The following is a 24,449-nucleotide window of genomic DNA, read 5'->3' as shown; positions in this document are numbered from 1 at the left end:
CAGAACTTAATTCTTTATGGTATTTATATTCATATAATGTAAATATTTCAGAGCATAGACAGCAGCACTGGAACTGATGATGAGAGTTAACAATACTGGGGTGGAATCAGGAAACAGACCACATTTAGCCAAGAATACAGATCACAGTTACTGCCAACTGGGAACAAAGAATAATGTGCCAATTGAGCATTATTTATCCTGTTCTTTTTTAAAAAATCATTTCAATTTTAATGGTTTACTTGAGATAGTGAACAATCTCTCTTTGATCCCCCTCGTGTTTATAATATTTTTCAGTTAATAATTCTGTCCTGACTACAATATGCCAGTTATAGATAGTGACAAGATACAAAATTAACCATGCAAAAGTATTCAGGAAATGCTCTTTAAATGAAGTTATAAATCATAAAAGCCAAACACTGCACATTAATCTAAATTGTTTTCAGGCACTATGCATGGCTTTAATTTCTGCAGAATAGGTATTGATCTTCCTAGGGATACCTAATGGTTCTTAAAGTAGCTGTAGTGATTTTTTTTTTTGCAATAATAGAACTAAAACAATGCCCCAAAGCTTCAAAACAAGAGTACAACCCTGTTGTTCTTTATCAGTCCCAACACTGCAAATCTTCCATCACAACACAGGTAGACCCCCTGCTAACTGAGCCAAGGGGCACCTTTTAAGACTGGTGATTCTCTTTATTGAGCAGGGGGAGAACAACTGACCCTATCCATCCCCAGCACAGCATCCCTCCAGTGGCTGTTACTGGTGTCTTTTTTAGATTGTGAGTCCTTTGGGGACAGGAAGCCGTGTGTGTGTGTGTGTGTGTGTGTGTACCACTTTTGGAACTTTTGTTGAAAAGTGATATATAAATACAGTATTTGTTGTTGTCGTCATTGTTGTAAAGGCCTCTTTGTGACCAAGGTGCTGAGGTGGGGTAGTGACACTAGAAGGTCACCACTAAGCATCCATGGGAGACCTGATACAGCCCACCTGTGTCATCCCCAAGGGCCCTTCCCTAAGGCATTGTTAGCAATTGCTGCTAGCAGCAGTTTAATTTGTTTTCTCTTTAGGAAGACATTCAGGGCTTTGTAGATCAGATGTGGACAGACTTGAGATATCTTCTTTCTTTTTGACTAAAACTCTCAGGTCCACCAACCTCAGCCGGATGCAATATGGCTCACTGGGCAGAGCCAATTGCTTACTGCATCCCATGAGCCAAACTCAGGGATGGCCTGCAGAGGCAAGTGCAAACGTATATATGAGTTGCTTCACATCAGGAATTCTAGCAGCCTAATTTATGGAGGAAATGCCTTTTGGTTGTTGCTCTTGTTAAAGAGTTGACCTTGTTTGACCTTAAATCAGCTCATTACAGCCCATCATGAAGAAATCAAAGTACTGAATGCTCATTTCCACTTTCACTATTCCATTAATGTGTGTGCTATTTATACTTTCTCACAGGCAGTCCATGTCAAGAGTGTGTATTATAGTATGGACTGCAATTCCTTGCTGCTACCATCAAGTCATGGGCCATATTCGCATGTAACATGCAGCCGCTGGTCCAATGAACCCGTGGTTCTGCTTTGTCGTGTGTCCTGAGGAGGAGAGGACCGTGCCAGCTGTGAGTGTATGTTTTATCCCAGTTAGGCCTCTCACCCAACAAAGTGAATGACTCTGGTTCTGCACAATGCCAGGCCACAGATTGTCCAGACAAGTGAAAAATGAAGAAGAGGGACTCTTCCCCCACTCCCAATATTTCTTTTATTGTCAATAAGAAACAGAATAACAAAAGCAGAACACAGTAATTGATGTAAAGTCAAGACATACACTTGAGGTCTTACTTGACAGTAGCAAGTAAGCATATTGAACAAAAATACAAAAAGGCACGCAGCAGAATAAAATGCTCTCTCCCTCTGAGGCCCTGCTAAACAGTATCCACTCAGGTCTTTCCCCCTCTCCCCCAAGAATCCTGTTCTCAGGCCTTGGTTAAAGGGTTTCGCTCTCACTTCCCTCCCAATTCAAAACAAGGAATCGAGTTTTGATGATCTCATGCTCAGTCTTGTTTTGACTGGGAGCAAAGGCCATGTGCAGAGTGCACAACAAACAGGTGCTGTCCTTGGCAAAAAATATTGCTGTGCATAAAAACAGTCATATAAATGGCTCTGATCAGGCCCTTTTGCAAATTTAAATTCAGACAGCTACTGAAAATTGAGTACTGGCCATAACAGCCCTCCCCCCAACCCAGCACGCAGAATGCAGGGAGAAGGGGGAACTGACTATGTGGACTTCCTTCTGGAATGAAGGAAAGCCCGGCAGCTAGTCACAGCTGGAGCGAGGGAGGAGCTTCCTCCCTCAACTCTGATTAGAGCTTGGCATGGCTGCAGTTCGGTTTTTGGACATAATACTGGCTGCATTTGCACATAACATGAAACTTCAGTAAAACAGTGCAGAGATTTGAAATCATAAATGTCCAAATGCATGCTACTGTGGTTTCATGACAAAAGTGACCTCAGGTTTACCTCTCCAAACTCCAGTTTTAACCTTCAGTTTGTAGTGAGTTTCACCACCGGACACAGATGGCACCATAACTGGTTTCATTCAGTTTCTGGAACCAGAATCATAGTGATGGCTGTGCAGATGCCCTCAGGATCGTACCTGCTCCATGTCTGTGGCACTTCTCACTGGCAGCCTCTACGAGCACTTGCCCTGCCCCCGTCTCTGATGCAACAAAGCAGTTGGCCGGCAACAGGGACGCTGCCATGTCTCATCCCAAGCTTCAAAGCTTGTCAAACGGTGTCACATAGGGGAATGCCCTCTTCCCATTCTGTCCCTTACTCTTTCCTCCTGGCAATTAGGAGAGAAAGGGGACGGGGTGGCAAGACAGGCACTACGTGCTTTGCTTTCCAGACATGAAGTGACAAAGGTGTATGTTCACAAGCACATGCACTCGGGCTGGCAACATAAGCAGGGCAACCCCATTAGAGTCCCGGGATGGCAACATATGGCAGGGTTAGGATTAGCTTATATAAGGCAGGACGACCCAGGAATTCTTGAATGGCTCATGTCTGGTTTTTTTATAATGATGTTGGGGAAGGGGGGCCCAGTCCCTTCCACTTGGGGGAACATGTGCAGGCCTAGGCCGGGCAGCAGGATCAGCATTGCCTCCAGTGAAAGGAGCGATTTGACATATGTGATGATGACGGATGTGGTTCCTGAGCAGACCACTCACTCATGAGAGTGTAAAGCCATGGGGATACTCCTTCACAACTCATGAGAATAACTGTCTCTGGGGACAGGGGTGTTGGGCAGGATGACTAATGATGTGTGATAACAACCCTTCTCCTACGGACCGCTTTCTCATGAGAATGTCAGGCCATGGAGACACACATGAGGGCTGGACTGCAGATGTCACCCATCCTAGTTGCCTGATAAAAGCAAGCAGTGGGACGAGTACCCCGGTAACAGCCCTCCCTGACTTGGCCACTGCCGCAAAGATGCTGCCAAAGTAGCTGCCCAGTTGAACATGTCCATCTTTGTTTTTCCTTGAATCAGCGACCCCTCTGTCCTGGGGTTGCTGTAAATAGGGGCTCCCCTCTCCCATGATTCCCCTCAGTGGCAGATCTGCATATGGGCAACACTGGTCCGAACCTGGGAAATTTGAATGAGAGTAAAGATCTCTCCCCACTCCCAGTTTTCCCAGTCTGCCCACCTGGCTATGCCCAGATACATGGAGCATCAAAATCTCCTTTGGGTGCATGAGAGGCACCCTCCTGGAGAGGAAGGGGTCGCTTTGCAGAAGTTCTATCATTAAGCAGAAAGAATGGGGGACCCACACAAGCCCCCTATTCTGAGTGCCAAAACTGGAGACCACACAGGGCTAAGAGGCCAAAAACAAAGAAATCCCCCGTATCAGATCAATGCATAAAAGTCTGAAGAATACAATGGATTATATATATCTTATTAAACCTCTTTATAGGACTTTCTGGAGAGAATGCCTAGATAAACCACCATAATGTTTTCAGTTTATACTTATGTTTTGGGCATCTTCAGGGGAAGCAATTTTCTTTATGATGGTTTATATAGGCATGTCTTCATTTTTGGCCCCTATTTTGAGTGGGCTCAGGTAATGAGTGAACAGTTCAATGGAAGACCAAAGGTTGGCAAGCCTAAAGTCTTTCCCATAAGACCAACTCACAAGAGCGCTAGTCCCCTGGCAGCAAGCTGCCATGGGGGCAGGAGTGTGGTTTGGTCTCCATGCTTTGCTGGGGTGAGCCATTGCAAAAACATCCTTGGTCACAGTGGGCCAAACCCCAGGATCCTTTGCCCACCCTCATATACATATCCCCTCCTAGGAAGTCATCATGTTCCTTTCCCTTTCCTGAGTAACAGGAAAAACAGTACCCCCACCAGGATTCCGCTCCCTGCCAGAAATTGTGCGAGACAGTTTTGTCTGGGGGCTTTTACAAGGGCAGTGGTGCAATTGCTGTCAGAAGAAGGGCTTGAATGGCATGGTATTTAAAGAGATTTAAATGCCCTTTCCATGCCGAGGGTGGGCAGACCATTCCGAAAAGGCACGATCATGCTGAGCATCCCACCCCGCCCCAAAAAATTATGGCTAATGGCTGCCACCCTGGAGATGTGCTGATGCCTTGCCCACAGTCTGGTGATGCAAGTGTTATGAAGCTTGCTGGGATGCAGCCTCAGCAAAACAGGAAGAGGAAGGGACTCCTCTGCCCTGAAAACTGAGGTTCCTGGACTGTGTTTGGACGAATGTCTGCGATGCAATTCATGGTTTGTAAAATTAACTGTCCATTCGGCCACCTTCTATTTCAGGTTACGTATGAATGTGGCCGCTGGCAGCCTGAAACCTCAGGTAGAAGCGGTGAAACCCACTAGAAACTGAAGGTACAAATTGGAGTTTCAGGAGAGAAACCTCAGGTTGCTTTTGTGTCTGAACCATGGTTGTGTGCATTCGGACGTACTAAAAATTCAGTCTCAGGCCCCTTCAACTCCAATTTCCCATTATATGTGAATGGGGCCATGATCAAAGAATACAGAGGGAGTGGGGAGATGGCCAGTGCACTCTCACTGTGCCTGCCACCTGTGCAGTGATGGACAGTCAATTTGAGAACAGACACAAAAGGACAATAATGTTGAAGAACAGTAATTGCTGAACAGCAGTGGGTGAGAGGCAGTGTCTGTTTTGCACAGCTGAGATGTTGCCACATTAGGCCAGTTCAGAAGCCTGCATGGAATTGTGCAGGCCATCTTCTATTCATGTCAGTTCAGGCCATTATAATGCTTGATATTTGTGAATGACTGTAACCTGCATTCATCTTAAAAGTGAACCTGAATACAGGCCCCTCAAATGCTTGGTACAAATCAGAAGTGTGCTGCTGTACCTGTGTTCAACATAACATGTGAATAACTGTAGCCATACTTAGACATTTTAAAAAATACTGTACATGGTTACAGTGCTGGAAACCGGTTCCGTTTCACTGCTCACAATTATGGCACCATTTGTCTGAAGAGGCAAACACCGTAACCATCATGGCAGACACTTCCATGATCAGCAGTGGGCTGATCACCCCAGGCTGCCAATTACAAAAGTGTCTGCTGTCACAGTTATGGAGTTTGCCTCTTCAGGTAAACACCACCATAACCATGAGCAGCATAATGGAGGGGTGAGCGACTCTCCGCTATGGGACTTCCAGACCTGTTTTTGGCTCTGTAACCCTGTAAAGCAGTTTTCTTTTAAAATGTCTGAATAGGGCATATGTACAGATCTACAAACGTTATGTTCAGCACTCATACAACGTGTGGATAGAGCTTATGGCAGGGCCTAAACTGCATAAACTAGGCCCTCCTCCACTCACAGTTGTTATTCAGTGATGGTGGTCATTATGTGCCTCATTTTCTCCCCCCCCCCCACACACAGTTCTCCTCATTTTTAAAGTGTCAGCTGGCTGGTGCTGATACTAGGGGATGCACTGAACACATGGAGGAAATCAGGATTGCAATGGCAGGCCTTACCTCCAATTTCTACACATTCAAGGACTGTATAGAATCTATGCATTTTCAACTTGCGCACAGTTGGGAACTGTGCACTCAGTCGTGTGAAGCCAAAGAGCCGATGCACAGACAAGTGAAATGAGCATAGGCTTTGCACAGATGTACATATGGATATACATACGGAGGTTTGGGTAGAGTAGGTGCCTGCAGTCATTCTCCTTCTGCCTCCACTTATTGAGTCCACACTGCTTATTGTTTGAGTAGCACTCTATTCTGCTGCTGGCCTATACTAAGAACATATGAATGCCATCATCATAAGGATGTTTCTTGCAATGGTTGTTGCATCTCTCTGTGCCTGATTTTTGGGCACTATTCCAAGAGATTTGACAAAAAGTTCAATACAGAAGGTTTTCTGCAGGCTTCACTTCACTGATTAATGTTGAAAGATGTGGTTCAGTAGTAAGGCAGATGCCACTTTTTCTCCAGCTTCTCTGTAACTACGTTAACCTCCAGTGTCCTGGATTTTGCAATAAACCAAAGTGAGAAAAGAAGGTAGAGCTGTGTTCTGCCTGAACAATAATTTGAGTGAGCATTTCTATTGATTTCATTCGTTTCAAGAGTTCAGATTTCTTGCTGCTTGTTTAGAATCAGTCTTTTTGTCTAGGATAGTTTCATACCATCTAGCAAAATGATAATATTTACTATTTTTCACTAAATGGCAGTGTTTCTTCTTTTCATGATCAAGTGCATTTGTTGTTCTCTCAAAAAAAGAAATGCACTTGATAATGCATTGTGGTTTAAACAACTAGTTTAAGGAGGTGAACTTTTGATTATTTTATTTTTAAGGGTCCAAAGCTTCTGGTAGCAATATTTTATTTGAAGATAATTACTAAGCTGTCTGTATGCAGTCTTGGGTACAGACCTACATACGTCTAGGTACGCAGTCTGGAGTGCTTCTGTACATAAAACTCTCCCTGGTGTCCTAGGTTGAGGCAGTGGCCAGAGGTGCCTTTTATCAGCTTCAGCTGATACAGCAGCTGCATCCATTTCTTGAGATAAATGACCTCAGAACAGTAGTACCTCTTCTGGTCACCTCCAGACTTGACTACTGCAATGCGCTCTATGTGGGGCTGCCTTTGTACGTAGTCCAGAAACTGCAGTTAGTCCAGAATGCGGCGGCCAGTTTGGTCTCTGGGTCATCTCGGAGAGACCATATCACTCCTGTCTTAAAACATCTACACTGGCTGCCGGTAAGCTTCCAGGCAGAGTACAAGGTGTTGGTTCTAACCTATAAAGCCCTAAACAGCTTGGGCCCTGGGTATTTAAGAGAACATCTTCTTGGTTATGAACCACACTGCTCATTGAGATCATCTGGAGAGGTTCGTCTGCAGTTGCCACTGGCTCGTCTGGTGGCTGCTCAGGGACAGGCCTTCTCCATTGCTGCCCCGAGGCTTTGGAACACACTTCCTGCTGAAATAAGAGCCTCCCCATCTATTACAACTTTTAAAAGGGCAGTCAAGACACATTTGTTCACTCAGGCTTTTAATTAGATACTGTTTTAATTGTGTTTTAATAGTTTTAACGTTTTAATTTTAATTGTTGAAATGTTTTAATCTTTTATTGGTTGTTTTTATTGTTTTGTAAACCGTCCAGAGTACTTGCATTTTGGGCAGTACAGAAATGTGTTAAATAATAAATAATAATAATAATTAGCCCAGCATTAAGGGCTGAGCAGCTGTTGAGGGCCGAGCCCTCAAAAGGATCCACTGCTGTTCCCTACGTCTACTCCCCATAGCCTTCTACTCCCCTTAGCCTTCATTTACCACCTCTGGGTGGTAAAGCAATTCTCTCTCTAAGGTGCTCTTGCCTCTGGACTTCAGGGCTGAAGTCTAGGGCCTCCACACCCCCTGGGGGCTCCCAAACCCTCTGTAGTCTGTCCTGGGTGGTGTGGTTTGTGCCTCAAGAACCTATGTGTTAAAAAATGATGCTTAGCTTGCACTGGGTGGGGGGACCTCCAAAGGCCTTTAGGTCCAGGCTCCAAAATCACCTAGGTGCACCTCTGCTCTGAAGGCTGACTCAGACAGAAGTAAACCTAGGGATTGCAGGTTTGCAAAGAGGGCCCCCTGAAACCTGGAGCTGCCCTGATAATCACATCCATTGATGTGGCTATTCAAAAATTATACTTAGCCCTTGACCAAAAGGAAGTGTGAGGTACCTGACATTTTTGGTAATGAACTTAGGCTCCCCCATCCCCATCCTCTAGCATGAAATGAAATGTACAAACAAATGTTTAAGTGTGATTGTTTCATTCCTGAGAGGTGCTTTACAGGTTTCTTATGTGTGTATTAACAACGTAGTGCCATCCTAGTATAGCATAGAGTGCTAGTGAATGGGCTAACAGTATGAGTTGTGAACAAAGAGTATGAGCCCCTCAGCTTTACATCTTACCTCAATAAATTTACTGGGTGCCTTTAGCAAGTCACTATTCCTTAGCCTGATCCACCATCAGCAGCAATATGAGGGCTGCTGTAAGGATTATTAACACAATGTATATAAGATACTTTGAAAACTCAAAAGCACAACATCAATGTTAAGTATTTATTATTTTATACTGATGATGATGATGAATGATGATGATGATGATGATGATGATGCCAGAGCTCCGCCTCAAAAAAATTGTGCCACGTTCACATGTATGTATGTTTTCTGCCAAAACCATTACCCCCTTTTTAGACTGGTGTGATAATTCCTGTTTCAGTGCCAGGGAGTTTACAGGGTCTGTAGTGCTCCCCTCTCTCGCTCTAGGATTATGTTTCTAAGTAAAAGAAAACAATACTTCTGGTGTTGCCATTGCTTCCCATTTCTTTGTTCTCTCCTGAACTCAAAGAAAGAATCAAAAATGTTTACAAACACAGATCTCAAAGCAGTAAAATGGTCTGACTTTTGTTTAAAAAAGAAAAGATGTACTGAGAAATGAAAAGGGTTACAATGAAATGGTTGCGAGGTTTGTGTTAGGCAAGTAGACATTTTCTTCTCTCTCTCTTTTTCTTTTGTACAAATATTTCTTAAGTTATTGCATAATAAAAGAGCAAAAATGCTTTTGACTTATTTATGGGCGTCATAGAAAAGGTGATTTTGTTCAGGCTTTGAAACTGGAGAAGATGCATGTCAATATCTTCGTTCCTGCTTTTACTTTGTTTCAAGAAACAAGTCTTTTTGTGGTTAGAAGTGTGAAGTACCTCTCCACCTCAGTCAGGACTAGTGTCAGGAGTCAGTAACATTGGGCAGCTGCTGGGGGCTCAAGATCCCCCAAAGGTCCCTGAGAGTACCTCTGTGCCCGTAACCTTCATCTAGTGATGACAATTAGGTTCTCAAGGCTTTCCCAGGTAGGAGAGGGTCTATGGAGGGCAGTTTGCCAAAGGTCCCTTGAAACCTGGAACTGGCCCAGCTTTCAATAGCATTTTCCAGCTGAAGGCCCCATTTCAGAAGGGAGCAGTCCCTTCTCTCAGTGGCTAACACACTGTGCAAGAGAATGCACTGCCCACACCCCTGCACATGTGCAAACACCACCAGTGGGGCCTCACAGCAGCACTCCTTCATAAGCACTCTATGAACACATTAGGTATGTTTATCAGCATACATAAACAAAGTTCAACTGTTTCACCCATTTTAAAATTATTCCTAAGTTCCTGATAAAAATCCAGTAGAGATTAAATGAACACACTGCGGTGGTTTTGGTTAATTCATTCTTTGATCCAGGCCAGCTTTTGAAAAGGGCTTTAATTACTTGTATTCCAGTGCTGGAGTAGAGGCAGGGCTCCCATAGATACCATGTTACCCCGATTCTAAAAGATCTACATTGGCTACCAATAGGTTTCCAGGCAACATACAAAGTGCTGGTTATTACCTATAAAGCCCTTAATGGCTTGGGCCCACGGTATTTAAGAGAACACCCTCTTCATTATGAACCCTGCTGCCTAGTAAGATCTTCAGAGGAGGTTCGTCTGAGGGTACCACCAGCTTGTCTGGTGGAGACTCAAAGGTATGCCTTCTCTGTGTTTGCCCCGGGACTGTGGAATGCACTTCCTGCTGAGATTAGAGCTGCTCCATTCCTGTTGGCATTTAGGAAACATCTGAAGACACATCTCAGTCCTCAGCCAAGCTTTTTAGTTAGTTGGTGTTTTTATGGATATTTCAATTTGGTTTTATGTTTTAATTATTAAATTCTTGGTTTGTTTTATTCTTGGTTTGTTTTGTGCTGTAAACTGCCTAGGGACTTCAGTAGTAGGGATGTGCAAAACGTTTCGGGCACAGAATGATCTGTGCCCAAAACAGCGAATTTCGGTTGATTCGGGGCTGAAACGAATCACCCACGAAAAGATCCGAGAAATTTCGGGCATGAGCCGAATCACCCAAATTTTGGGCCCGAAAATTCGGGTGATTCGGACCTCCAATTTTTTACCTTCTTTCCCCCCCCCACCGTTTTGATCTACGACGTCTATTTGAATTTCCCGCCTTTTTGCATCCCATTGACTTCAATGCAAAAAGGTTGGATGTGACGTCTGCTCTAATTTCGGGTGCCAGGGGCAAAATAGTGGGGTGGGGTGGTAGTGCCCAATGGGTGGAGGTTACCACCCCAATTGCAGGGGGATTGGGCAAAGGGCTGATTTTTGGTGAATTTCTGAAGTTTTAGTGTATTTGGGGCAGATAGGGGCATAACGTGGGATCTGTGCCAAAAGGGTGGGGTGGGGTGGTAGTGCCTAATGGGTGGAGGCTACCACCCCAATTGCAGAGTGATTGGGCAGAGGGCTGATCTTTGGTGAATTTCTGAATTTTACACGTCTTTAAGGTTTTCCCCATGAAGGGTGTATCGCTTCACGTTGGGGGGAAAGAGGTGTCCTAGAGCAGGGTGGGGTTGGTGGTAGTGCCGGGTTGGGGCAGGGAAGCTACCTGGATTTTTTCAAAGGATTTGGGCAGAGGGCTGATTTTTGGTTAATTGTTGAAGTTTTCGCGTCTTTAAGGTTTTTCCTCATAAGAAGTTATAATGGAGCTTTCATCAGCCCCATAAGTGCACTTGGGGGGTGCTGGGGTGGCCCAGAGCGAGTGGTGGTGTAGTGCACATAGGGTGCCAACCACCCCCATGGGTTTCTAACCCATGGGGTACAGGTTTCTGTTGTTTCTGCGGTTTTCTGAGTGTGGATTCTATGATAGCAAATGAGATTTTCAATGAGACACCATGAATCCACTCTAATTTGCTATCATAGAATCCACACTCAGAAAACCTCTGAAACAACAGAAACCTGTACCCCATGGGTTAGAAACCCATGGGGGTGGTTGGCACCCTATGTGCACTACACCACCACTCTCTCTGGGCCACCCCAGCACCCCCCAAGTGCACTTATGGGGCTGCTGAAAGCTCTATTATAACTTATGAGGAAAAACCTTAAAGACGCGTAAACTTCAACAATTCGCCAAAAATCAGCCCTCTGCCCAAATCCTTTGAAAAAATTCAGGTAGCTTCCTTGCCCCTTCCCGGCACTACCACCAACCCCACCCGGCACTAGGACACCCCTTTCCCCCTGACGTGAAGCAATACACCCTTCATGGGGGATAACCTTAAAGACGCGTAAACTTCAGAAATTCACCAAAAATCAGCCCTTTGCCCAATCCCTCTGAAATTGGGGTGGTAACCTTCACCCATTAGGCACTAACACCCCACACCACTCTTTTGACCCAGATCCCACGTTATGCCCCCTATCTGCCCCAAAGACACTAAAACTTCAAAAATTCACCAAAAATCAGCCCTTTGACCAATCCCCCTGAAATGTGGGTGGTAGCCTCCACCCATTGGGCACTACCATCCCATCCCACTATTTTGCCCCTGGGACCCACTTTTTAAAATTCGGGTCCAAACTGAATCGGGGGTGATTCGGGAGGGCCATATTTGGCCACAGAACAGAATGGGGGTGTTTCGGCTTGGGTCCGAGCCGAAACACCAAAAATCCAAATTGCACACCCCTATTCAGTAGTGGGTGGTATACTAATAAATCAATCAATAACAAACAGACAGCAGCAAGACCACTGAAAGACACTTGTCTCTCTGCACATAATATCTATTTCATTAAACTATTAATATTGCTGATTCCACTCCACTGCCTTGTCCTTGCATATCACAACTCTTTCCCCTGGATTCTACACACACATGTTGAGGAGGAGTGACATCATGTGAGCAGAGTCCTCTCCCAATGTACTCATAGATAATTTAGACACCCTGCATGTGCACTTGTGTGTGGGCAGGGTTCTCTTCATGCAATCACAGACCTTGTCTACGCAGAGAGCTTTCCATACATACAGCTGTATATGAGCACCTTTCTGCAGATATTTTAATCTTGGGGTGCAAGTATGGAGATCTGGTGTCATGTGACCAAACGAAGGCCTTGTAGGAGTCTACACACTGTTTCCCTCTACCTGATGCTCTACTGCTATATTTTTAAATAAATCAAATATTTCAAAAATGCCCTAAGCCTCTAGTGATCCTGCATCAAAGGAGACCAAAATCCAAGTGGCAGTGCCCCGGAGCTTCTCAGCACTCAGGGAAGTGGGAAACATGCCACAGTATAATGGGGATGGGAGTCTTCAGACAGTAATATGAGAAAAGGAGGATATGAGAATAATTTAGTGTGTTATAAGTAATAAGTTGAAGGTTTTTACAATGCAAACTAGGGGATATTAGCCTAAGCTGTTTTAAAAGAAGAGGCAGAAAACACGCACACAGAGATCACATTTAGGATCACTTATTAGTAGAAATTCTCTTGCAGTAATAGAAAGCAGACACGAAGCTCTGACCCCTGTCAGGCTGGCAATCTTGTACTACAGTATTCCAGATCGTAATCAAAAAGACTTGTTTGTACATCCTGTCAACCTTGCTCCAGCCAACTAACAACTAACAATGTACCTCCACCTTTATAGAAGGTTGTGTCTCAAACACTTTGGATTAAAGGGACGCAGACAATGAATTCTCACACACATAAAGCTGCCCAGAATTAACATACAAAAGGGACTCAGTGTTTATCGAGGAGGTCTTTGAAGTAAAGTTTGAACATGAGGTTCAGCCTTGGAAAAAAATATTCATATGAGAGTAAGTCCAAGGCTTCCACAATTTATTCTTTGGAAAAAGCTTATAAGACACGGGGGAAGACAAGGCTGGAGTTGTTCCAGGAGGAACAGAAACATTGGAAATGTCTCACAGAGAATCAAGATGAATAGGAAAGGAGCCTAACTGGCTTATTCTTTGAAGTTCCCAATGTCAGAAAACAGCTATTTAGAACATAGGAACATAGGAAACGGCCATATACTGAGTCAGACCATTGGTCTATCTAGCTCAGTATTGTCTTCACAGACTGGCAGCAGCTTCTCCAAGGTTGCAGGCAGGAATCTCTCTCAGCCCTATCTTGGAGAAGCCAGGGAGGGAACTTGAAACCTTCTGCTCTTCCCAGAGCGGCTTCATCCCCTGAGGGGAATATCTTGCAGGGTTCACACATCAAGTCTCCCATTCAGATGCAACCAGGGCAGACCTTGCTTAGCTATGGGGACAAGTCATGCTTGCTTCCACAAGACCAGCTCTCCTCTCCTGATTTAGATCAGGAGTGGAGTAAATGACATCCTTGCCTCTGTCACCTTGATTCACAAAGCCATAACCTTAGTAATAGGATACCCTTGACCCATTCTAACAGTGAAGTAGTCTAGCAAGGGTGGAACCAGGCCTCATAAAAAACATGGAGCTGCCACTAAAAAACACAGAACTGGCCTCTCCAGCAGGGGTGTAGAAAAATCACCAAGGCCACCACTACCAAGTATGGTATCCTGCACTGGCCACACCCCTTCCCCTACACCAGCACAGCAATGCGGGGAGCATGGTCAGAGCTGGGAAGGAACACGTGACTGAAGTGGGTGAGGGGCTGCTGTGCATTTATTCCTGGTACTGGCCATGCCTCCTGTGTGATGCAGTGGGGGAGGCCATGGCCAGCACAGAGTAGCACTCCTGGCCTCAGTGGCAGGTGGGTGGGAAGTATAGCAGGGGGAGGGGTTATGGATTGAAGGGGTGGGGCACTATGGGGGCAGAAGTGGCTGTTGCGGGTGCTGCCAGGGGTGGCAGTGAGAGGCAACTGTAAGCATAAACTAGAAGGTTCTTACCTCCGCTCCGGCCACACCTGCAAGCCGATCCCCCGCCAGCAGCCAGCTGAGTGGTGGAGCTGATTCCCCCACTGCAGGGAGTGCTGGGCGGCGTGCTGATGCAGGTGCAGCTGGAGTGGAGGTAAGCACCTACTAATATATGCTTAAAGGTACCTCTTGCTGCCTGCTCCCCCCCCCCCCGGCACCCACACCGGCCGCCACTACTGTGTGGGGGGAGATATCTTGGCTGCTCCCCAGGCCCTGCAGCCCAGGGATGTCCCCCCTGCTCCATTGTTCCTATACGCCTGCTCTCCAGAATATGTGTCTTATGGTGTGGTTGCTTTAATATTGCATGCTGCTTTGAATGTTGGAGATGTGGCATATTATAAACTTAAATAAAGTGTGGTAATTTGTGATTGTTTAGCAAAGCACCAAGAGGAAGCTGCACACTCCAGTTATGAAGTAGTGCAGAGCCTTATTGTTCCAGTCAAGAACAACCATGGAGATTGTGATTGATTGATTGAGTGATTGATTGATTAAGTGCCACAGTATAAAGTAAATAAGATGCATTAGGTTAAGTACATTTGAGATAGGAAAGACCTATCCTAACTATGAGCTACATAGTGAATAGGAGGGGAGAGAGAAAGATGCTTCCATCTGCTCTCCAAGGAGAAAGGAAGTAGAACTGACTCACTACAGGAAATACCTGAGGAGTCAAGGCAGGGGTCATAGAGTAGAGGCAAAGCAGGGACAGGTAAAGGGACCCTCACTAACTACCTCTACTCACAATGCCCCTAGTGGTCATTGGGATAGTTGGTGAGAAAAGTCGATGCACTAGAACTCCATCTCCAACTTAAAGAGATGTTATGAAGGAGAGAAGGAACTCAATATGGTGCTGCGATTTTCAGTAGGATCCTCATTTTCCTTTTTGAATTCTTGTGGAATGGGCATCATAGGCCACTTTGAACAACTGCTTTGTGCAAGGCTAGCTCCTTTTTCTCCTTGTTCATGACAAAATCAAAGTTCCCACAGAACTATAAGCAAAGATTGTGAGGCCACCATTTAACCCACTTTAGAAAAGTTTACAGCTTAAGCTGTTCAACAATGAGGCGGGTTTCACAATCCGTGAGACCTGCTTTTTTAGAAACTGCAGGGAGAGTGGGCTAAGCCCACTCTCCCCACAGATGAGCAGGCAAGGAGCCCTGGGTGGCCGGATCGGCCGCCACACATCACATCCGTGATGGAGCCGGCGGGGGGTGAGGGAGTGGGGGCCGCATGGCCCCGCAAGCCCCAGTATGCCCTGCGCGAGTGCGCAGGGCATACTGAGGAGACTCCCAGAGCTGGGAGGCAGTTGTTCGCCTCCCAGCCGGGGGACTACTCATGAGTAGGCGTGACACGAAGGCACACTGCGGCTACTCACGATTGTAAAAAGCAGGTTTGCGGAGTGCTCGCGCAGCAAACCTGCTTTTTACCAGGGGTTCCAGAGCGGGTTAGTCGCTCCAGAACCACTGGGCTCGGCTGCGAGCCTGGTGGTTCTGACGATCAGCAAAAATCGGGCTAGCAGAATAGCCCCAGTATCTTAGCTGAATTCCCCCTTCCACCCAACAAAAACAATGATCTGCACAGTGATCATGGGAACTGGCCCTCCTCAGAGTTAAATGATCTTGTGAACAATCTCTCATTCTGTTGCTGCTGGCTTCAAAACCTTGATTCAGCCGCTCAAAACATTCTAAATGCAGGGTCCTTTATATATGTCGTCCATTTATATATGTCCTTAGGACACACTATGATTACTTTTTTAAAAGCTTCACTTGGCAAGCATGGTGGATAGGAATTTGCTCTTTTTGAAGATTAGTTTCACAGAAGTGCCTTAGGGTATACATGCAATGTGAGAGCCAATGTTATCCATCTCTGACTCCACTGAAATAAATGTGAACATAGTAGTCACTTCTTCATGGATAAATTGTCCACATTCATTATACATTTCAAAAGATCTAAGCAGATATAGCATCTTAACTAATCAATAGGATAAGTACTTTCTGGAGCTTCCCTAGTGACTGAAATGGCAAATTGTCATGCCTAAGGAATATCTATCAATTTTGCGTCCTTGTAGAATCCTCATGGGGACGTTTAGTAACATTTTAAAACTGAAAATATTGATGCTGAAGGTACGTACATTTTGCAGTGATATGCCTGTGATGGAAACAATACTTTTTCTCTTGTATCCAATATGTATCATTTTGGTTTATATATGAAATTTGTATATCACAGTTTCTGCTATTGCTTCTCTCAGTTTAGCTCAGGCACACAGCGAGGCGATTCTCACGAGCAGCAGAAACGGGGCTAAGGGAGCCCAGCCCAGTTCCTGATGCTCGTGTGCTGCAAAGGGAGCTGCACAGCTCCCAGCAGCAAGTCTCCCTAAATGCTCCCCCTTTTAAACGAGGTTAGCGGAACGCACACTCTGCTAACCCCCTTTTTTTGGTCGTGTGTCATCGTGGCGCGGCTCCATGTCATGGCAATGCACGAGTAGGCCCCCAATGGGGAGCTACACCAGTCTCCCAGCATTGGGGGCTCCCCACTCACCGCACTCGTATGGGGCATTCTGGGACTTCCGGGGTCCAGGAGGCCCCCGATCCCCGCCACCCCAACTGGCTCTGTGATGGAGCTGGTAATTGTGTGGGCAGCTGATCCAGCCACCCAGGGCGAGCTGCCTGCTTGTGTGCAGGAAGAGTGGGTCAAGCCCACTCTCCCCACAAAACCCCTTACTGCTCTCCACACTGCTCTTGTGGAGAGCCTCGTAATGTCATAATGGTGGTGAAGGCAGCAAAGACCTTAATTCTTTGCTGATGAAATATGCCAGTCAGGGAACTTGTCCTGCTTAAGCAAGCTGAAATGTTTATTTTTAGACAGGCATTTAACTTTTGAGTGCACCTAGAATTGATTTTGAATGGTATGTTTTTATCATTCCTATTGGAAGTATAGATTGGTGATTGCTATATTTCAAATTATTATTTTAAACTGTATTTCACATTTATATCATGGCCTAGACTGGCATGACCCCCTGCCTGGAGTAGTGAGTTGGAGTCAGAATGAGAGATGCACCAAAACTCAATTTGCCATCCAAATTGCCAGCACAATCCCTTTTAAAATGAGGGCTTCCACAGCCCCTTTATCAAGGAGGAGATCAGGTCCATACCTGTTCCACTTGCCACTACTTCGGTAATTCCAGTGCTTCTCTCGGATATCTTTGTGCAACGGCAGGGTGTCTCCGAGCTGCCCCTGCTCATGATGCCAGCACTCACATAGCCGCCGCACATGCACAGCGGCCATTTGCGTGGTCAGGCCTGCTGCGCATGTGCGGAGGCCATGTGAGTGCTAGCGTCATGTGCAGGAGCAGCTGTGAGATGCCCCACTGTTGCGCAAAGATATCCGGGAGAAGCACTGGGATTGCGGAAGTATCTAAAAAGAAACATACGATAGACACCTGCAACAGATTTCTTTCTCTCCCTCGTTCATGGCTGACATCCATCTCTCCCAGCTGCATTCATCTCTCCCAGCTGGTGAGCGCTTTGTTCACCAACTGGGTGCTCTCTCTCCTTTGCTCGGAGCAAGGGAGAGAAAGAACACCCAGCCAACTAACTAAGCGCTCACCAGCTGGGAGTGGACGAGCGGCTGCACATCACGCTTCCAGCAGGCACACATTTTGATTGCCAGCTGAGTGTGGGAGGGGGATGAGTTGGTGCCCTGTGAGAGAGACGTGGGGCACTGTGGTGCCCCCCTCAACCGCAGAGGTGCATGGACATTTGTCCCCCCTCATCCAATGGTGGTTACAACCCTGCTCAAAACCTGGGCACCCTGCCCCCTCCCATACAATTCTACTCCCTGATATCTGCATGGCAGCAACAAGCTAGGAATAATTAGATAGGAGATATTATAGCAGTCTTCAAATCTCTGAAGGGCTTTCGCAGAGAAGAAGGAGCAGTGTTGTGTTCTCTGTTGCTCCTGAAGGCATGACTAGAACCAATTTGTTGAAATTACAAGGTAGCAGACTTAAGCTAAGCATTAGGAACACTTGTGTAAGTGTAAGGCCTGTTTCACAGTCGAACAGTCTGCCTCATGCAGTAGGTCTTTCCTTCTCTAGAGATTCTCAAATAGAGCCTGGACAGGGATACTGTCAGGGATACTGCAGTATTTTCCTGCATTAAGCAAGAGGTTGGATTAGAAGGTCTCCAAGGTTCCTTCTATAGAAGTATATGATTCTATGAGGAGGAGTGCTAGATTCCAGAAGGTTGTCCCCTTAAGGCGTCCACTTTCCACACAGGGAGGCAGAGCCCAGGAGGCATAGCCTGAGCAAAAATGCATTTAAGAGCTCACTCTACTTCTGACTGCTGTTCAATCAGTTGGCTCCCATAGAGCTCTAAGAGCCTGTGGACTCGACTTGCCTCATGGGCAAGTAGGACAGTATTGTTTACTTGCTTCCTGCCCTGAGAATCTGTAAAAATTGAAGAGTGGATTATTGTTTTAAATGATAAATAAACAATATTTGCAACAAAGGGAATAATTGTTGCCAAAAAATATGACTTTTTAAAAAATGCACTGGTGATTTATCATAATTGATAGAAATGCACACAGAGAAAAACTGTTAAGCAGTACTAAATGGTCTTAATGAAACAGCTGGTGGAAGAATACATTTTCCCTGCATCAGTGCACTGTAGCTCACTAGACCTCACTCAAAAAGAGCAGTTTGTCAGATATCAGAGGGCATCCAGTGAGGAGATTTTAGATTTCTTTGCTACAAATCTGTGGTTAACATTTTTCTCCTGATTGTTTTTCCTTTCTTCTAGTACTGTATATGACACTCCTGTTACCCCATCTGTGGCTCAAACCCACAAAATGAGAGCTATTTAGTGGTGGTGCAAAACACCATTAAATGGTAAAGTTGAAGCCAATACAGAGACAAACTCCAATAAGCAAAGGCAGTTATTTATTTATGTCTAACGTCTCATAACACCTTTCATAAACTTTCTCTGAAAGCAGCTCACAGAATTAAAAATACAGCAACAAAATCCATAAAAATCAAACTAAAACAATATAAAGAATAAAATATAGCTACAGACAGAAAAAATGTGGGGGGGGGATCTGAGAAACTAGCACCCCTTAAGGGTCAAAGGCCTGGAGAACAGAAAGGTCTTGAATAGCTTCTTAAAGGCAACAAAGGAGAGCAAGGGCATAGGGAGCTCACTGGCAGCTGCTGGACAAGCTCGACCGGTGCCCCCCCCCCATGTACTGTGCATGCTAGTGCATACAGGCCACCTCCTTGCATATGACATCATACATAAGGGGGCATGGCCGCCAGTGGCAAGGTGGGCACACTGCCCATCTGCCTGTTGAACTTGGCACTTTGCGAGGTACCATTGGTGTCAAGGCCAATGTGTTTTTTTCTCTGCCTTGCTCCAATCAGAGAAAGAATGTACCTAAACGAACTCCAATGTTGCATGAATGAAGTTACACAGCGCAACAAGCAAAAGGGAAGTGCACCTGGTGTAGGGAGAGCAGGGCAGATGAGTGATTCTGGCAGTCCCCCAAAGGGGTGAGGGGAAGTGGGGGCGAGCCTCTGGCAGCCCCTGGAAGTCCTTAGGGCTGTAGCGGCCAGAGGACACTTGTCCCCACCCTACCCCGCCGTGCAATGGAAGCAACACACCTGCAGGGGAAACTAAAGAGTGGACATCTACTGGGAAAGCATTACAAAGTCTGGGGGCAGTACCTAAGAAGGCCATGTGCATGCACAACAATGCAGAGCCCCTCCTGATGACTAGTAGGGCAGAGTGAACCTTCTGAAAGCACACAGTGCTTCAGGTATCCAGGCCCTAAACCATTAAGGGTTTTAAAGGTGATAACCAGCACCTTGAATTGGATGCAGAAACAGATTGGCAGCTGGTGCAGTTCTTTCAGAATGCATGTAATGTGCCCTAGGAAGCAGCTCCATAGAGAACCCCAGCCACCACATTTTGCACCAGCTGCAGTTTCCAAATAGTCTTCAAGAGCAGCCCCACATAGAGTGCATTGCAGTACTCCAGTTACAATGTGACTAAGGCACAGCTAAATTTGGCCAGATGTGCCTTCTTGAGAAATGCAACACCGAGCCAATTCTGACTTCAGTCACTGGACTAACTCTGTACTGAGACATGGAGGCGAGTCTCACAATCCGTGAGACTCGCCAGGAAGGGGTTTGCGGGCAGACCGGGCTTAGCCCGCTCTCCCTGCAGACGAGCAGGAAAGCATCCCTGGGCGGGCAGATCGGCTGCCCACACGACTGCTGGCTCCGTCATGGAGCCGGCGGGGGCTGCAGGGATTGGGGGCCGTGCGACCCCCGGAAGTTCCAGGATGCCCTGTGCAAGTGCGTGGGGCATCCTGGAGAGACCCCCAGGGCCGGGAGGCTTGTTGCAGCCTCCCGGCGAGGGTCTCCTCATGTGTTGCCGTGGTGCAGAGCTGCACTGCAGCAACACACAACCGAAAAGACAGGGTTAGAGGAGCACTCGCTCCGCTAACCCTGTCTAAGGGGAGGGGGAATTAGGAGAGTTTGCTGCCAGGAGCTGCGTGCCTCCCGTGGCAGCAGACGATCAGGCAAAAGTGGGCTAGGCTCCCTTAGCCCGCTTTTGCCTGATCGTGAGAATCCCCTCATGAAGTAAGAACAACTGTCTTGTTAGTTCCATAAACCAATCTTTGGCCACAAAATTTAAGGTTCAGACTTTATCAAGCAAGGTCATGACTGTAGTGGCTGTAGTAGCACCTGGCATTCTACAAAACTTGCAGAGGCAGACTCAGCATCCCACAGGGAGGGTGCTCGAGACCAACTGAGCAGTGGTGGTGGGGCACCCTCCCCGTGGGATGCTGGGTCAGCCACCACCAGTTGCATGATGTCAGGTGTTGGAAGCAGGTAAGTTTGCCTTTCCTTAAAGTTATATCCTGCTGCCTCACCACTGCCCCTCCGCCCCGCATGGCAGGCCTCACTGGCCACTACTGGGTTGAGAAGTAACTGCCCTTAGACGGGTGCCCATGTGGTGGAGGATGTCAGGGAGGGTCACGCCCAGTGTTCCCTGTAACAGGATGCAATGGCCTTTGGCTGGGGATTGTGGGAATTGTAGTCAACAACATTTGGGAATGTTGTTACAGGGAGCACTGGTCACCCTAATCAAATTGGCTTTCCTGAGCCTTCTACATCTAGCGTGCCCTACTGGATACCCTCTTGGTTTGTCAACATTATCCCTGGCATTCACATTTTAAATATGATTTTATGGAGTTTTATTGCATTTTAACTTTCGTAAACCACCTTGGGATGCCTTATGAAAGGCGGTATAAAAACTGAACAATTAAAAAATTGGGGAAACATTTCACATGCCTTTCTCAGATCTCTGTATACTTTCTGTATGCATAGTATACTGAGCAAGAATTTTTTTTAAAAAAAACTTGGCCTTTGGGGGGGTTATTTTCTCCTACTCTCAGCTGCATGCAGAATATTAATCATACGGGATTTTGTTCTATTTACATATATGCAAAGTATTTCATTCTTGTACATGTTTTCAAATGTCTATCATTCATATTGCTAGTATGCTTAATACAGTGAGCAAGTATGTCCTCTCTCATTAGCCAAGGTGTAAGTATTGTCTAATTTTTATTGATGCTCATTGTTTTAATATTTTTATGTAAAATGCTTTGTGGCGCTCACCTGAAAAGCAATATATAATGTCTAAAATAAATGGCTGATGATGCACAAGACAATGCCAGTGCTTCCAACGGAAGTGGCACAACAGCAGGCTTGCAGTTTTAAGTAGTTGCACAACTGCCCGCTTGCACAACACCATTGGGGCTGCCTGTCACATGCACAGCAGTGCCACCTCCTGGACAACACCAATGTGGTACATCATGTCCGCCAATATTTTTTCTTTTCAGGCCATTATCTGTGATATCATACAGAAAAATAATTGTGTCACACAAGTCCGTCTGTTCTGCATTCACTCTTTGTCTCCTTTTTTAAAAACAGAGTTGGTGTAGATCCAGATGAGGACCTGAAGGCAGAAATTGCTACTCAGGCAAGTTACGATTTTACAATAAATATTTGAAACAGATCTATGTTCTGTCACATACACTTTACAGGGTTTAGTTTCTAAGAACTCTTGGAAAGGTTTCCAGCTCTGCCAACATCAGAAGATCCTGGAAGAGGCTTTTACATTCTGTTGTCCTCCTAGTTTGAAGATAAAATACCGCTCTGTGGGGAAAGTTCTGATCAATGTAAGGATATGCTGAACAATAGCAGACTTACTGCTTTGGTATATCAAATCCGTTAACTGCTTCACCTTTTTTATTTGATGCATTATTAAAATGGTTTCCGAAGACAGTTTAGTCCTCAGAATTAAATGAAGGTAATGAGGTTGTTCTCACACGCACGCTAACCCAGGCTTGGGAAGCCCAGCCTGGGTTAGCCTGCATGTGAGAACCGCCGAGATTGGGCCCGATCCCATCAGGGCTGCACCAACTAGCCCGGCTTTTTGTCGGGGTTAAGGGCACCAGAGCACCATTAAACTCGGCTCCCTGATCATGTGTGAGCTCAAGCTGCATCCAGGCCAGCAGCACACAGCAATGGGTCCCTAGAGCATTTGTCTCCTGGAAGAATCCCCCAATGCACCACACTCAGCATGCAGTGCATTGTGGGATACCAGGAGGCCGGAATGCATCATCCCGGCCTCCAAAGCTCTGCGCTGCTAGGCACAGCACTACTCATGTGGGAGTGTGGTCCACATTCCCAGCAACATGTGCGTAATTGTCTGGGGTGGGGGGAGGTAAGATTTGTGCAGCCTTTCCCCCCGCCCGCCTGTGTGAATAGCCCCACTATGTATTATTTAACTTCTAAATTTTAGGAAATATTTTCAGGTCAGAATATTGTTAATGTGCATTAGCCATTTTAGCCCAACCGTCTGAATATTTTAATCATCTGCATGAAGTTGCTTCTAGGCTGAACTGGAGATCCTGAAAAATGAGCAGTTTCAGGTTATGCCTGCACTAGTCTAGACCAATCTACTTCTCTGTGCTGGTCAGTCCCTAGAAGTCAGTATGTGTTTGGTCATTTTAAAAATCTCACTTGCATTACAGTTCCCCTCTCTAAGTCACACACACACACACACACACACACACACACACACACACACACACACCCCTGTATGAGTATATTCATAATCTTCACTGTCCACAAAATCTCACCCCAAAATAAACTGGCTAGGGCATGATTGAAACCCACCATGGGCACAGTGTATGCAGGATATTCATGAAGGTCAATAAAGTCCTATTTCCCCCTCCCTTTCAGTGAGTATGCCAGAGACATCAGTAAAGGGAGGGGAAGGGGTGCACTGGATAGGGATACAGAAGGCACACACAGAGACTAAATTCCTATTCCCCATAATGACCCAATGCTGCCTGCAGGTGTGCCATAGTGGTGGGTGAGGGGAAGGATTGGGTGTTGTTCCCATGGTGGCTCTCTATCATGCTTCTAGCCTTTAAAGTTCTACCAACCTATTTGTTGTTTTCACAGTATGACTATTTAGCTATTGGTCACCATTTTCAGTCTCGAGAGAAGAAAACTGATGGAAATGTTTATTTGAAGTAAGAACTTTGAGGGGCTTAGTTTTATTGTCTACCACAGCCAGCTGGGCTTCATATTGGCTTAATCACATTACATTATCCTCATCAAGACACTTACAGTTGTTGTTGTTGTTTTGTACTATGTCAAATTTGTCACTTCTCGGTGCATTTATCATTTGCCCTGCCATGGACTAGTACCTCATTTATTTCCACTCTTCCCCTGATAGTCTTTCATAATGCAATATTGTGAGGCCATCAATAATGTACAGAAATAATTGAATGCAGTCACTCCACTGTGTTTCCAACTTGTTTAGAATATAAAGCTATCCTTGTTGTACAGCAATGGAAGAAAAGTTATCATTGTTAACTCTTTTATTTAGCTTGTTCACCACTTTTATCCAACTTTCCTTAAGGAAAATAAGCCCATGAGATCACCCAGCTCTGTCTGTGTGTGTGTGCGCGCGCACATCCCTGTCAACTCCACAATGCCTGGACCAATTTGAACCAAATTTGGTACAGTTGTAGGGACACCTCAACAGTGTAGTTTGTGTTGATGATGCCATCCACCCCAATTCAAGATGGCAGACATGTGAACGTGAGAGGAGAAAGTGGGCTAACTTACAGAGATGGTAATTAT

At 45.8% G+C, this 24,449-nt stretch overlaps 1 protein-coding gene across 2 annotated transcripts in view; it reads left to right on the top strand.

Annotated features, from left to right (window-relative positions):
* SLC9A9 (solute carrier family 9 member A9) overlaps nucleotides 1-24,449 on the top strand; it is a 455,942-nt gene that overhangs the window by 329,424 nt on the left and 102,069 nt on the right. For both annotated transcript variants that reach the window (XM_053308421.1, XM_053308419.1), the window contains one exon: nucleotides 22,221-22,269. In XM_053308421.1, coding sequence (XP_053164396.1) covers nucleotides 22,221-22,269 — 49 coding nt within the window. The remainder of the gene's footprint in view (nucleotides 1-22,220; nucleotides 22,270-24,449) is intronic.

This window comes from Hemicordylus capensis, chromosome 3 (genome assembly GCF_027244095.1).
Source record: "Hemicordylus capensis ecotype Gifberg chromosome 3, rHemCap1.1.pri, whole genome shotgun sequence".
Taxonomy (NCBI): domain Eukaryota; kingdom Metazoa; phylum Chordata; class Lepidosauria; order Squamata; family Cordylidae; genus Hemicordylus; species Hemicordylus capensis.
Note: the sequence above shows the minus strand (reverse complement) of the source record. Positions and strands in the feature narration are given on the sequence as shown.